Source organism: Suncus etruscus, chromosome 9 (genome assembly GCF_024139225.1).
Source record: "Suncus etruscus isolate mSunEtr1 chromosome 9, mSunEtr1.pri.cur, whole genome shotgun sequence".
Classification (NCBI taxonomy): Eukaryota; Metazoa; Chordata; class Mammalia; order Eulipotyphla; family Soricidae; genus Suncus; species Suncus etruscus.
In genome coordinates, this window is record NC_064856.1 from 63,394,707 (window position 1) to 63,410,371 (window position 15,665).

Sequence of the window (15,665 nt, forward strand, 5' to 3'; positions counted from 1 at the left end):
CAACAAATAAGAAAAAAAATCAGGTCTATCGTAATTCCTGTATACTATAATGTAGTATCTGTGCTTGTGGTTGGCTCTATTCTTGAGAAACTTCTTTAAAACTAAAAAAATTCTATGTTCAGACATCCTTCATATAAAAAAAAGTTAGTTCCTATCCTGGTGACAGCAATAGTACAGCAGGTGGGGACTTGTACATGCCTAACTCGGATTTGATCCCGGCATCCCATATGATCCCTAAAAACCTGCCGGGAGCAATTTTTGAGCACAGAGCCAGGAATGAGCCTTAGTGCTGCCAGGTGAAGTCCAAAGAAACAGAAACAAAAATGAACAACAACAACAACAACAAAAGTTCATATCCTGTGCTTTTTTGGGTAACTTATTGTTCCTGAATTTTGCACGAAATTTTATCCCACACATCACTACAGAAAACTACTGTCAGCAAAGAGTCTAAGAATATGGCTAGAACAACAGAAGCAATCAATCTCTGGGCTGGACTGAGCACAGCAGCTAGGGTGTTGTCTTGCGTGAGCTAGGATCAATCCTCAGGTCACCCAAGTTCCACCAGGAATGATTCCTAAGTAGAAAGCAGGAATATCTCCTGAGCATCACTAGGTATGGCAAAAATAATATTATATATATAATAAAATAAATTTAAAATATATTTATATAACTTGTCCAAAAACATATACCGTGTGAAAGAAATCCTGCGAGGCAAATTCTAAAAAGTGCGACCACGATGTGTTAAAGTATATATTTTTAAGATCTTTAGAACACACATATACGTATACCTACTTGGAGTCTGCCTTTTATTATTTTTAGAAAAAAGTAAGTTGAAAAAGTTAGAAATTAAAGGGTCAAGGTACTTCCTATATTACTAAAGCTTTAATCTAATTCATACAAACTATAGAAAAAAGTAAGAAATTAGGTTATTTAATCTCTCAAATTATTCTTCCAATTCCATCTTTTCAAACTATGAAACTGGTTAATATACTTCGCCCAACTCTCACTTACCCCTAATTAAAAGACTATACAAAAAAGATTTGGAAGTAAAATCATTTTAAAAATAAACTAAAACAAAATTTGGGAATAAACAGTTGGTCATTACCATTGAAGACATGCTATTTTGGTCAGAATAATCTAGTGATAGATTATGGTAATAAAGCTCTTTGAAAGGTTTATTAATCTATAAATATATTCTCTTTTCTAGGATTATACATGCTAGTAAAAACATTTGAAATCAATGAGTTGAAGCTACATATGAAGTTATTTAAAATAAACTTTTTTTTATATCCACTATTTCAAGATCTACTTCTCCAGGATGCTTTTAAATGCGAAGAAAAAAAAAATCTCTCAAGACCCAGACTCAACAAACAGCAACCATTTCTGTGCATGACTGGGATGGGCACAACTTTTGGAACAGGCCAGAGAGTAAAGATGTCGAACTTTGCTAGCCATGCAGTCTCTGTTGCAACTACTCAACGGAGCCATTGCAGCATGAAAGCAGTCATAGACGATGCATAGATACTGAATTTATGAAAACAGGCAATAAACTGGATTAGGACATAAGTCACAGTTTGCTGACTCCTTATATAGGTAAGAGTTTTAAGTATAAAAATGTTCTTTATGAAAAAAAATTGTAATCAATATTACAAAAGACAATGCATGCCACCATATATTTACTTTGTGAATATTCTTCTCCCATCTGTGGCGGATACTCTTCATCCCAATCAACCACATCATCATCTGTAAGCACCACTATGTGACATTCTCGTTCCCCACTCTGGGCACTAGCTACCATAAGAGGTAGGATCATTTCTTCCAGGTAAAATTCAAACTGTCTACGAGCACCATCATTTGATAACTCATGCATTAGGGCACCTAAAATGATAAAACGAAAAATATATTTTATTAATCACTGATAAGTAAAAGAGTAATATAAAATTAAAAAATAAAACAACAAAAAAGATTATTTCAGCATGAATTTTGAGACTGACCCTGTATGACAATATAGTGGTTATCTGAAAAGGAATGAAAAAAAAAAGACAAAACACAAAAAAAATCTGTCCCTAAGAATAGCTTTTAAAAGAACCATACAGTTTAATAGCAAAAAAAGGTGAATTAAAGGTATCCAACAAAAACAACTCTCATGTTACATATCATGAAATAATTTGCCTGTGTTTACAAACTTAAAATTAAATCCTGATCTTTCCCACAAATGAGTTATTTATTTTTACCATATATATGGTTCCATTAATTATGCAATTATTTTAAAGTATATCTATGTTTATTTTTAATTTTATCCATATTAAATAAAAGTCACCAAATTCATGAGGCCGGAGCAATAGGACAGTGGTAGGACATTTTCCTTGCATGTAGCTAACCCAGGACAAACCTGGTTTGATCCCAGGCCCCATATGGTCCCCCAAGCCAGAAATGATTTCTGAGCGCATAGCCAGGAGTAATCCCTGAGCGGCACCAGGTATAGCCTCCCCCCCCCAAACAAAACAAATCAAAACCAAAAAAGGTCATAGAATTCTATCTCCTAATTGTTTTTTCAGAAAATTTGAAGGATTAATAAATAGTTCAGTGTATGGAAGCTTATAATAAAAAGAATCAACTAGTTTTTGGATTAAGAGGGAAAAGAAACATTACCTAACTGCAATAAGCTTCAAAATATAGAATGATAGATTATAGATTGACATAAAAATTAAGAGATAAAAGACATATCTTTCTGTGTCCTCCAGCTTATCAAGTACAAAACCACATGCACTAATACAATTTTTTTCTTTTCATTCCTTCTATTATTTTATACAATGGTAATCTATATGTAACTTAAGTCTTTCAGGACTCAGGAACTACTGGCACATTAGAAAAGAACTGGAAGACAAAACAGCAGTCTCCTACAGAGGAATTTTCCCCATTCAAGTGTTGTTGAATTATACAAGATTGATACTGCAAATTAATTGATGACTTTATTTATTTATTGATGACTTAACTTTTTTATATTAGTAAAATATCTCTCAGGGATAGAAAGTTATCATAATTTTTTAAGTTCCTGAATAGCCAAACTCTTAGATATGCCCATTTTATCTTTCTCCTAACTTCTAATTTAATTTCAATCTATTACTGACACTCATTCCAGCTGTATTACTCTTCACTGCTTCAACACTTGCACTTTTATAATAACCACTGCTACCTTACCTTCCTCACTTTTCCTCCCTTTTAGCTATGTGTGGACAGTTATTTGTAATACTTAGATATATTTATAGTTAATAGTTTACTCCATAATAAGAAATGCCAAGCAGACAAAGATAAAGAGTTAAGAGTTAAAAATGGGCCAGGGCAATAGCCCAGCGGTAGGGCATTTGCACATGGCCAACACCAGACGAACTCCAGTTTGATTCCCAGCATCCCGTATGGTCCCCGAGTCTGCCAGGAATGACTTCTGAGCTCAGAGCCAGGAGTAACCCGAGTGCCACCGGGTATGAACCAAAAACTAAAAACTAATAATAATAATAATAATAATAATAATAATAATAATAATAATAAAGAGTTAAAATAAGGTAACATAAAACCTAAAGGTCCTTGAGAGCAGAGCCAGGAGTTAAGCAATGATTACCAAAAGGTGTGACCCCAAAACAAAGAACGACGACAAAAATTATATAGAAAAAAATTGGAAATGAAATATGTAGGCATCAACATAGTAAATATATTAATTCTTAATATATTAAGATAGATATAGATATAGATATATCTTTTAGAGAATTCCAAAAACTAATTTCTAAGTAAAAATTTTTGGTAGTGGAGAAGATTGGTCATATTTGAGTATGTCTGAATCTGGAGATTACTATTTATAGAAAGGGAAATGACTAATGATACCAAAAATATGATCCAATAATACATACAGGAATAATGTAAAATGTTTACTGAGTCCTTGCTTTGTGTCATACACTACAAATATAAAATTGAAAAGGCACAATCCTCAAGTTTGAACTATGTATCCATATGACACAAGTCTGTCTGTCAGAATTTTGAGAGACAAGAGAGACAGAAATAATCTAGTCATTAAGGCATCTATTTCAGAGACTGCATATTCTATAGTTTGTCCCTAGACTTCTTTTTTCAATAGACTTGAAAATAACCTCAATTTTTGATACTTGGTTAAATCCACCAGCTCCAACTAGATGGTCTTTCCTTCCTCTTAGGTCTTCACGACTGGTGCTTTAGATTTCATTTTCCTTATCACTATTACCCCAAAACACTATTTCATTCTGAAGCTTTACCAGTGGCCCTCAAACTTTTTATAAACAGGGGGCCAGTTCATTGTCCCTCAGACTGTTGGAGAACCAGACTAGGGTAAAAACAAAAACTATGAACAAATTCCTATACACAGTGCATATATCTTATTTTGAAGTGAAGAAACAAAATGGGAACAAATACAATATGTGGACTGCGGGCTGTAGTTTGAGGACCGCTGTTTTAGACCTTCATTACCAAATTTAATCCTAGTTTTTAAAACTCTTCAATATTAATAGTGCTTGTCTAGAAAATGTAGGCTCTAAAGAAATTTATAATCCAACTGGATGCAGAATCATTACTTTAAATAGACGTTTTTACTCTATATTAAGGTTCTGACAGAAGAATGAGAATTCTAACTTTACTGTACTAATCTTACTGCTTCTGAAAATATAATTTCTTCTGCCTAGAATATAATTACTCATCTCCAGAACCACCCCCCCACCAACACGTTGAGTTATATTCCCAAAATAGAAAAAAGCAAAACCAAATATTTTTAGCTAAAAGACAGAGGCTTTGGTGTAAAGTTTCAATCTAATATTTAATAAAGGCACATATGTGCAGGAAAAATTAATATGGGGCCTTAAAATTCACAACTAGAGTATAAAATTTATCTTATATTTTATTGTTGTTTTAGGCCATTTGCAGTGTCCAGGACTTGCTCCTGGTGGTGCTCAGAGACCACTCCTGGAGAGAAGCTCAGGGGACCATATGCAATGCTGAGCACTGAACCCTGGTTAGCTGCATTTAAATTAAGTGCTCTACTCAGTGCTATTGCTCAAGGTTCTATATTTTTTAAGATTATTTTCTCCTCCCCAAATAGTATGTTATTTTGCTTTAGCAATGTCTATTATAAACCTTTAGATTTAAATAACTAAATAATCTAGGAACTATTATAAATTATACTAAATGCCTAAAATAAATCTAGGAAAATATTATTACATAAATTATACATAAAGATTTTGCTTGTGTTGGGGCCACATTGGCTGTCTTCAGGATCACTCCTGTAAGAGATCAAGAGACCAGCTGAGGTGTCATGGATCAAAACCTAGGTTGGCAACCTGCCAGGCAAGCACCTAACCTAACAATCTATCCTTCCATCACTTCACATCAAGTCTTACCTTTAAACCTTTAATAAATGATGATGACAAGGAAAATTATGATCAAAGGGCTGTGGAACTAAAAAGTGGGGAACAAAGAGACAGTACAGTGGGCAGGGCACTTGCCTTACAAACAACTTAGCTAGATTCAATCCCTGGTACCCTAAATGGTCACCCAACACCACCAGGAGGGATCCCTGAGTGCAGAGCCAAGAGAAAACTCTAAGCATCATAGGTGCAACCCAAAAACAAAAAACAAAAAAGGGAGCGTGATTCTTGTGCTATTTTTTTGACAATCACATATAATTACACAAAGCTAAGTGAAATGGTCTTGTGAATAAAAGACAACTTTTTTTTTCTGTTTTTGGGTCACACCCAGCAGAGCTCAGGGGTTACTCCTGGCTCTGCACTCAGAAACTGCTCCTGGCAGGCTCTGGGATCATATGGGATGTCGTGATTCAAACCACTGTTGTCCTGAATCAGCCGCTTGCAAGGCCCTACTGCTGTGCTACCTCTCTGGCCCAAAAGACAACTTAAATCATTAAGCATAATAAATATCATGGGGCCGGAACGATAGGACAGTAGGTAGGCATTGGCCTTGCACGCGCCCAACTCAGGTTTGATCCCTGGCATCCCATATGATCTCCCAAGCCTTTCCAGAATTGATTTCTGAGTGCAAAGTCAGGAATATCCCCTGAGCACTGCTGGGTATAGTCTAAACCAAATACATACATACATACATACATACACACATACATAATAAAGGTCATGGATTCAACTAAGCCAGTGCTTCTCAATTATTTTCTGTCATGCCCCCCTAGGAAGAAGAAAACATTTTTCGCCCCCCCCCCATCTGTAAATAGTATCTTTATCTAAAAAAAAACAAACAAACTTTAACCTGCAAAACAAAAATATATAAAATAATTTGAGTTTTTCTTTTTTTTTTTTTTTTTTTTTTGTTTTTGGATCACACCTGGCAGCGCTCAGGGGTTACTCCTGACTCTATGCTCAGAAATCACCCCTGGCAGGCACAGGGGACCGACCATATGGGATGCCGGGATTCGAACCACCATCCTTCTGCATGAAAGGCAAATGCCTTACCTCCATGCTATCTCTCTGGCCCCTTGAGCTGTTTTTTTAATCAGAGGTGATGTCTGGATTAATGGCTACAATAAGCATGTTTTGCAATGCATAGCTTTTCGAAGCAGGGTTTGAAGCCGGACACAGCAACTCTCAGCTCCAGAAATACACAGAGACATAAACACGAGGCTTAGCTTGTTATGACAGTGTTTGCCAGGTCAAACGTGCCACCCCTTGGGAGGTGTGCCCCACTATTTGAGAACCACTGAACTAAACTAAGGTAACTATCACCTATTTCCTCTTGATAATTTATGGAGACTTTAAGGATACTTGGCAAAGATCGATTTTTGAGCGCATAGCCAGGAGTAACCCCTGAGTGTCACCAGGTGTGGCCCAAAAACCAAACCAAAACAAAACAAAACAAAACAAACAAACAAAAACAGATGCCTGGCAAAAAAGAAAATGTTACTTAGGGAAAGATTTGATAACACTAGTCATTTTCTTTTTGTTGTTGTTGATAATTTTTTATTTTGGGAACACTCCGGAAGGTGCTCAGGGGTTTCTCCTGGCTCTGCACTCAGATCACTCCTGGCAGGCTCAGGGGAATGAAATTCTGGGGATCGAACCAGGGTCCATCCTGGGTTAGCTGTGTGCAAGGCAAATGCCCTACCGCTGTGTGACCCAACACCACTCATTTTCAAGTAGTTAAATTATAATAAAGCCCAAAAAAGGATGGTTGGATTTGCACCTTGTGGTACTCTGAACTTTGTGCTCAGAAGACCCTCTTGGCAGTGCTTGAGGATCCTAAAATGCCAGGGACAGAACGGTTATGGGAGTACAGCAAACTAAGTGCCTTTTCTCCTTTACCATTTCTCAGAGTATGATACTTATGTTTTAAAAACTGATTATACTTTCAATATTATATATGGTAAGAATCTTAAAAAATTTTTTAAATAAAATTTCTCATTTACAGTTTCTAACACTCTGTCATGCTAATGTTAAATTTAAGTACAAGATGAAGATACTTATGTCTAGGGCAAGCATAGCATCAAACGACAAACTTAGAATAGCTCTCACAATACAAAGAATAAACTAAGAATATTCATTTGTACGAAAAACCTTTTGGATTAGAGAAAGGGTACAAGGGTAAGATGTATATTTTGCAGGCAAACAGATTGAATCTCCTGCACCACATATGGTTCCCTGAGCCATGCCAAGATTGATCCCCTGAGCACAGAAGAAATAAGCCCTGAGCAACAGCATATATGGTTCAAAAACCAAAAATAAAAATATTTAAGCAAAGATATGTGTATCATTTAATTTTTTGTTGTAATTAGGTTAATACTAAGGTAAACTTTTTGCATCTTTAATCTCAAAAGTCTTGGCTCTCAGAATGACCTTCTTACTACTATAAATCAAAATTTTTCATTGATCACAAGAATATCTGAAGGAACCATAACATAAAACTTGGGGGGGGGGGTGTCAACCAAGAGGTCAGTGGGGAAGCCACATCCAGCAGTGCTCAAGGGTTAATCTGTCTCTGTGCTCAGGGACCATACAGGGTTTCAGAGACTCAACAGAAGGTTGGCAGGATGCATGGTAAGTGCCTTAACCCTTAATATCTATCTGCCTCTTGTTATTTGTTCTTTACTATCTATATCCTCTGAATTGCTTCTCTATGCGTTAAGTCCACATAACATCTCCCTTCTGAACTTCCCTAATGATTTAAAATCCAAGTCAGCATTTGATAATTCTCAGTCTTTTACTATTGGTACAACAGTGGAAAGGAAAGCTCCTGGGAGGTGTTGAAAAGAATATCAACAAATAAGTTAAATTCCACAGTTCTAGACTCTTATGAGATTTTTGGAAATTTTGGATTAAGTCATTTATCTCTTCATATAAAACATTTTTGAGATTTGCACATTCCATATTGACACAGGATATTACCTTACATGCTAAGTAGAAAATAATTATTCATTTTTGACTGATGTGACATGAGCAGTTAAGCAAATACTACATTTGACCAAAGCCAGGAGTTTCAAATTATAGATGAAGATTAGCAATGAATAAGAGAAAACAGTTGAATATTTAGGAATTAATTCATGAAATAATTACATTTTAAAAAAATGCCTGAGAGATAGCACAGAGGTAGGGCATTTGACTGGGAAGTGGTCAACCCAGGACCGATGTTGGTTCGAAGATGCTGGTTCGAATCCCGGCATCCCATATGGTCTACCATGCCTGTCAGGAAAACGATTCCTGAGCACAGGACCAGAAGTAACCCCTGAGTGCCACAGGTGTGGCCCAAAAAAACAAAACAAAACAAAAAAAGATGAAAAACTTCATAAGAAGCTTATAAAAGATCTTTCTTGTTCTGAAAAACATGTTTCACATTTCAATTAAACATTTAAAATGTAGGTGACTAAGGTTTGGAGTGGTGGTGCATGTGGCTGACCCAGGATGGACTGTGGTTCAATCCCCTGGTGTTCCATATTGTTCCCCAAGCCAGGAGCGATTTCTGAGTGCAGAGCCAGGAGTAACTCTTGAGCATCACTGAGTATGGCCCAAAAATAAACAACAGACAAACAAATATATATATACATATACATATATAAGCTAGTAATAAGATTTTTAGACTTTATACATCAATATTGTAACTACAAACCACAGATCACATACAAAACATCATACTTACTGAGATCTCTACATTTAATCGTACTATATTCAAAAGAGATACAAAGGTAGTCGCATGCTTCTCTTAGCTCAGGAATAGATATACCATCAGGACAACGGATAATTCCTGTTTTATAGTAATCCTGAAGGGGGAAAAAAAGTAAAGATGCATAAAACATTAGTAGCATGAGATAGCCAAAACTAAGATTAGGCTGGTAGCAATTTCAAAAATCGCTGGAGTTCTGAGATTTCATTATCGAATGTTAAGACAGATGGAATTTTTATCCACCCATTTTCATTTTATTAAGAATAATTAGGGCCAAATTTCTCTGACATTCTAAGCCGTTCAATACCTAGCACTACATAGTCTCCCAAAGCACCACCTTGGAGTAATCCTTAAGAACTATAATCCCCCCAAAACGGAAAAAAATGTATTAAATAAATGTAATTATTTAAACAGAGTTAAAGATTAGCATCAAGGAGTCCCCATTAAATTTTTCATCTCTCCTCTCTACAATATCAAGCTAATTCATAGAATTACACACAAGTTATTGTTTTATACAACTACCTTAAACATTTTAACTCTTTTAAGAAGTCACATAGAGGGGCCAGAGAGACAGCACAGCATTTGTCTTGCACACAGCCATGGCAGATTTGATCCCTGAGATCCCAGATGGTCCCCCAAATCTGCCAGTATTAATTTCCCAGCACGTAGCCAGGAGTAACCCCTGACCATCACCAAGTGTGGTCCATAAACCAAAAATATAAATAAGTCACTTAGGGGGCTGGCTGGAGCAATAATATGGTGGTTTGGGCGATCCTTGGTACCCCATACAGTTCCCAGGAGTTAAGTCTTGAGCATTATGCAGTGTGCCCCCCCAAAAATGAAGTCACTTAGTTGAATAACATATTTTAAACAATTACCTTAATATAACCTAGAGAATATAGCAAAATTTAAGTATTTCAAAAAAGACCTTCAAAGTTAGGTACACTTTTAAAATATGTTAAACAAAAAAGAACCAAGAATGAATGCATAATCTTTCCCCAAATTCTATCCTCAGGTGTTTTTCACATTAATATAATAGAAATTATTTCTAAAGTATTCTTAGAAGTGTTAGGGACTGGTCCAGAATTACAGACAAGTTATTCCATAGCTCGTAAAAACATTTGTCAATTCCACCAGGGATCAAATGGAAATAGGGGTAGCACTCATAAAAAGTTAAGATTCAGAGTCACAATAACATAAATATTAAAATTGCTGCATCAATAAAAGCAAAATATATTTTGGTATTTTTTTCTTGTTATTTTTCCTGTCTGGGAACCCAGGATCCTCACTCCTCATTTCTCCACAAAACTATTTCAGAGAACTTTATTTTCATAAACTGCCACACACTATAAATTAAAACTTTATGACTGATTTAAATTTATAAATACAAATTCGTACTAATTCAAATTTTCTTCTGGCTCTTTTTGATAAATATCAGAACTCAAGTGCCACAGTCATTTTTAGGGAGCAAAAAAGTAGTCATCTGTTTAAGAGAATTAAAGAGGGAAGAGTATACTATACAAATCTTAGCACTAAACCTTTTAAAGAATTGTCTAGAGCAGGGGTCTCAAAATCATGGGCCGCAAACAGTCCTCCGTAAAACATTTTGGGCCCTGCCCTAGAGGAATCTTTTTTTTTGTTTTGTTTTGTTTTAGTTGTTTGGGTCACACCCCCCAATGTTCAAGGCTTACTACTGACTTTGCACTCAAGGATCACCCCGACTTTGCCTCCTGCGGCCCGCAGGTAAATTGAGTTTGAGACCCCTAGTCTAGAGAGACCCAAAGGATTAAGTCATTCCTAATGCTATCTCCACAAAGGTCATAAAATCCATTTTGATATATGTTATCTTTATGCATTAAAATAAGGGTGAATTAAATGACATATTTTTAACTTTTAAAAATCATGTAGATATAAATTATTATATTCATATATAAGAACATATGAATATATTATATGAAAGAAGTACTCACCAGAATAGCTCGAAACACAGTAGAGCCAATTCCTTCTGCCACCTCATATTCGCCCTTCTCATTGGGCCGTGTAAAGTTATGTTCTCTGCCAGATCCAAACATCCTATGATAGCAAATAATTGAGAAATAACCATAAAATTCTTCTTTCAAAAGGAAAAATTTTACTTCATATAGAAACATTAGAGCTATAATTTAAACATATTACTAATTAATATTTATTAAAACCTACTCTGATAAAAAATGATGAAGAAATACTAAAAATATTTCCTTTTTGATGAGTATGTAAACATTTCCTAAAAGTAAAAAATAAATCTACGTAAAAAAATTCCCAAGCTAATAATAAAACTTTATAGCCCCTTCATAATTAGATTGGGTAATCAAATAATCAACTAACCTAAGGAGAAACAGTGAATTAAATTTTATTTTTGAGATTTTGTGGTTTACAATATTGTCAATAATGGTTTTTCAAGCACAAATTTCCAACACTAGACATATCACAAGTGTACCTACCCCTTCCCAAAGGAATCCAATGCCCCTCTTTCCCTTTTAACACTACCCCACCCCACCCCACCCCACAACTACACTGTGTGAATCAGTTCTCCTTTATGTTGTTGTGGCCCTTTGTGGCTTCCTTGCTGTGTACATTTAAGTACCACACATGAAAACAATTAAAAAAAAAATCATTGTTTATCCCAGAAAAGATGTTTTTTTTTAAACTACTGTTACTGGGGTAAGACTAAAAAGAAATCACATTTTCTGTACCTTTCCTTAAAACTACAGTCTTTACTGCAAAGGTACTACTATAATACAGCACATACAGTACTCTAAACCAGGGGGAAATAGTACAGGCAAATAAGCTTTACTTTTCAAAATCTTACTATAAATATAAACAATATAGCTAACAATTCTTATATACTTATGAACCAGAAATTAAAATAAATTTGAGACAAGAGATAGATGCTTGTCTTGCAGCCACTGATCCTGGTTTGATTTGAATCCCCCAGCACCACATATGGTCCCCTTAAAGCTGCCAGGGGTTAAAAACCAAAAATAAAGGGAGTGGAGAGATAGAACAGTGGTAGGGCATTTGCCTTGCATGCAGCCTATCCAGGACGAATGGTGGTTTGAATCCTGGCATCCCATATGGTCCCCAAGCCTGAGAGGAGTGACTTCTGAGCATAAAAAGCCAGGAGTAACTCTTAGCACTGCTGGGTGTGACCTAAAAACAAAACAAAACAGAAAAAAAACTGCCAGGGGTTACTAACTTCTGAGCCACAGAGTCAGAAACCAGGACCAAAAATAAATAAAAAATTTAAATAACTTTAAAATAAATGCAAATTCAAGGATGGAGGGATATGGAAAATATAACATTTAAATAATTTATTTCCACTTAAGAAAATAAAAATGGGGGGCCGGGCGGTGGCGCTAAAGGTAAGGTGCCTGCCTTGCCTGCGCTAGCCTTGGATGGACCACGGTTCGATCCCCTGGCGTCCCATATGGTCCCCCAAGCCAGGAGCAACTTCTGAGCGCATAGCCAGGAGTAACCCCTGAGCGTCACCGGGTGTGACCCAAAAACCAAAAAAAAAAAAAAAAAAAAAATGGATTTTTTTAAACTGTGCTAATGGCCTTTTGATAGTAAAGGCAATTTGTCAAATGTCTTTTGAAGTAAAAAGTTTAATTATTATCAGGAATTTTTTTTTTTAGTTTTTGGGCCACACCCGACGGTGCTCAGGGGTTATTCCTGGCTGTCTGCTCAGAAATAGCTCCTGGCAGGCACGGGGGACCATATGGGACACTGGGATTCGAACCAACCACCTTTGGCTTTGGATCGGCTGCTCACAAGGCAAACGTCGCTGTGCTATCTCTCCGGACCCGTCAGGAAATATTTTAACTTATGATTAAAGAAAGATGGACCTCTGAAATTGAGTTCTACCACTCCTGAAATAAATATAATTAATCTAAAATAATCTATTCGACAATTTCCCCAACTTAAATAGTTTCCTCTTTTGACAGAACACAGAAACTGATAAAGGACAAAACCATTTTTTGGGTCCATTTCGAAGTATTCCAAAGAATGCCAGCTGCTTTTCACAGTTCACATGAACACAATTTTCATTCCCAAAGACATACTTTATAGTCAGTTAATATAAAAGGCAGTTTTCACTGGTTAAAAAAGGAAAGAAACAATCTTTGAGGAATCAAATGTCATGCATTTTTCAATATTTAAAACTTTCAGGACCGGAGAGATAGCATGGAGGTAAGGTGTTTGCCTTTCATGGAGGAGGTCATCGGTTCGAATCTCGGCGTCCCATATGGTCTTCCATACCTGCCAGGAGCAATTTCTGAACCTGGAGCCAGGAATAACCCCTGAGCACTGCCGGGTGTGACACCCACCCCCCCCCCAAAAAAAAAAAAAAACAACTTTCTATACAAGGCCAACACTATCTTTTAAAATCAAAACACACACACAAACTGAAGGATTTTTTTAAAATTTGTTTTAAAGAAATGTAGCTTAATATTTCAAGAAAATATTTTAGGCATTCTTATTTTAAACTGTGTTTCTTTAAAGTATAGAAATATTATAAAGTATTAGCAGTGTCAACTCCACTAACTTCCATCAATAATAATCTCCTTACTACAAAAAAAAAATGCCTACAAGCTTAGTCTCCTTTTGGATGTTTTTTGTTTGCCTGTTTTGTTTTGTTTTTGCTTATGTTTTTGTTTTTCTCTATTTTCTTTCTTTTTCTTTTTTAAGTGCCATACCAGGCAATGCTCGGGGATTATTATTTTTAGCTCTGGGCTCAGGAATTACCTCCTTGAAGTGCTTGGGAGTGATCATATGGGGTGCTGGGGACAGATCCCAGGTCGGCCACTTGTGAAATAAATGCCCTACCCTCTGTGCTATTTCTCCAGGCCTCTTTGGAATGTATTTTAAAAAACAAAACTCGGGGCCGGAGAGATAGCATGGAGGTAAAGCGTTTGCCTGTCATGCAGGTCATTGGTTCGAATCCCGGCATCCCATATGGTCCCCCAAGCCTGCCAGGAGCGATTTCTGAGCGTGGAGCCAGGAGTGACCTCTGAGCGCTGCCGGGTGTAACCCACAAACAAACAAACAAAAAACAAAAATCTACTCAAAATGTATACAGTTTTGAAGCCAGAGCAATAGCGCAGCAGAAGGTCATTTGCCTGGCATGCGGCTAAACCAGGACAGATCTCGGTTTGATCCGTGGCGTTCCATTATGGTCTCCCAAGCCAGGAACGATTTCTGAGCACATGGCCAGGAGTAATTCCTGAGAGTCACCAAACAACAAAAAGTGGGGGAAAAATGTATAAGTAGGGGCCAGAGAGATAGCAAGGAGCTAGGGCATTTGCCTAGCATGTAGAAGGACGGTGGTTCTAATCCCGGCATCCCATATGGCGCCCTGAGCCTGGCAGGAGCGATTTCTGAGTGTAAAGCCGAGTAACCTCTGAGTGCTGCCAGGTGTGACCCAAAAACAAAAAAAAAAATAATACAAACAAAAAAATGTATAAAGTATCATAGGGCCAGTGAGACAAAACAGCAGATATGGTGCTTGCCTTTCATGCAGCCAACCTGGGTTCAATCTCCAGCATCCCATATGGTATCCAAGAAGTGTAATAACTGTAGAACCAGGATTAACCCGAGCATCACTGGGTATGGTCCAGAAAGCAGGAAAAAAAATGTACACAGTATGATGCTGACATGGACATGGGTAAAGGGTAAAGGTTACAAGGTAACGCATATGGAGCATAGGCTTTGATTTGGGAGGGCCAGGTTCTATCTTGATCATTTGGGAGATGGGGGTGTGGTGGAGTACAAAGATTCCTCAAGCATGCTTGCGTGGGCCCAAAATCACAAAGTCAAAAATAAAAATAGACAAACTGCACCCACACTAGAAAATTTTCCTCACATAAATGTTTATTTCATTTCATTGACCAGTTATTTCAATCATATCAAAATAAAATGTACTAATTTTACAATTAAAAACTATTTAGTCCTAGTTTGGAATATGCTGAAAAAAATGTTTACATTGTTTACATACTCTTAGACTAAAGTACCCATAACTATGAACTTTGAATTGATCTATAACCTGGGATTAGCACAGGTTAGATGACAATTTCCTCTTACTCACTCTAGTAGGCATTTCTTCATTTTTTTTTTTAGAAATATTTACTATCAAATTGACAATTCATGCTGGGATTTGACATTGGGAGTTTTTTTCCTTTCAAATATGCTGATTTTGATGGTAGAATTTGGAAGCTCCAAGAGAAGGAAACATTTTTATTTTTTAAATTCCATTTGTTAGAGAATATCTATAATAAATTTTTTGTTGTTTTGGTTTGGGGGCACACCCAACACCTCAGAGGTCACTCCTAGCTTTGTGCTCAGAAATTACTCTTGGCAGGCTTGGGGAACCATATGGACTGCCAGGAATCAAACCTGGGTCAGCCACATGCAAGGCATACTCCCTATCCTTTGTG

At 36.5% G+C, this 15,665-nt stretch overlaps 2 protein-coding genes across 6 annotated transcripts in view; both read right to left on the reverse strand.

Annotated features, from left to right (window-relative positions):
* The window catches only part of LOC126018963 (40S ribosomal protein S4, X isoform-like), a 965,922-nt gene that overhangs the window by 557,578 nt on the left and 392,679 nt on the right, over positions 1 to 15,665 (reverse strand). The window lies entirely within an intron of this gene.
* The window catches only part of BTBD10 (BTB domain containing 10), an 81,932-nt gene that overhangs the window by 4,588 nt on the left and 61,679 nt on the right, over positions 1 to 15,665 (reverse strand). For all 3 annotated transcript variants that reach the window (XM_049781045.1, XM_049781046.1, XM_049781044.1), the window contains 3 exons: positions 11,166 to 11,268; positions 9,172 to 9,292; positions 1,681 to 1,878 (listed from right to left, as the gene is read on the reverse strand). In XM_049781045.1, the coding sequence (XP_049637002.1) occupies positions 1,681 to 1,878; positions 9,172 to 9,292; positions 11,166 to 11,268 (422 nt within the window). The remainder of the gene's footprint in view (positions 1 to 1,680; positions 1,879 to 9,171; positions 9,293 to 11,165; positions 11,269 to 15,665) is intronic.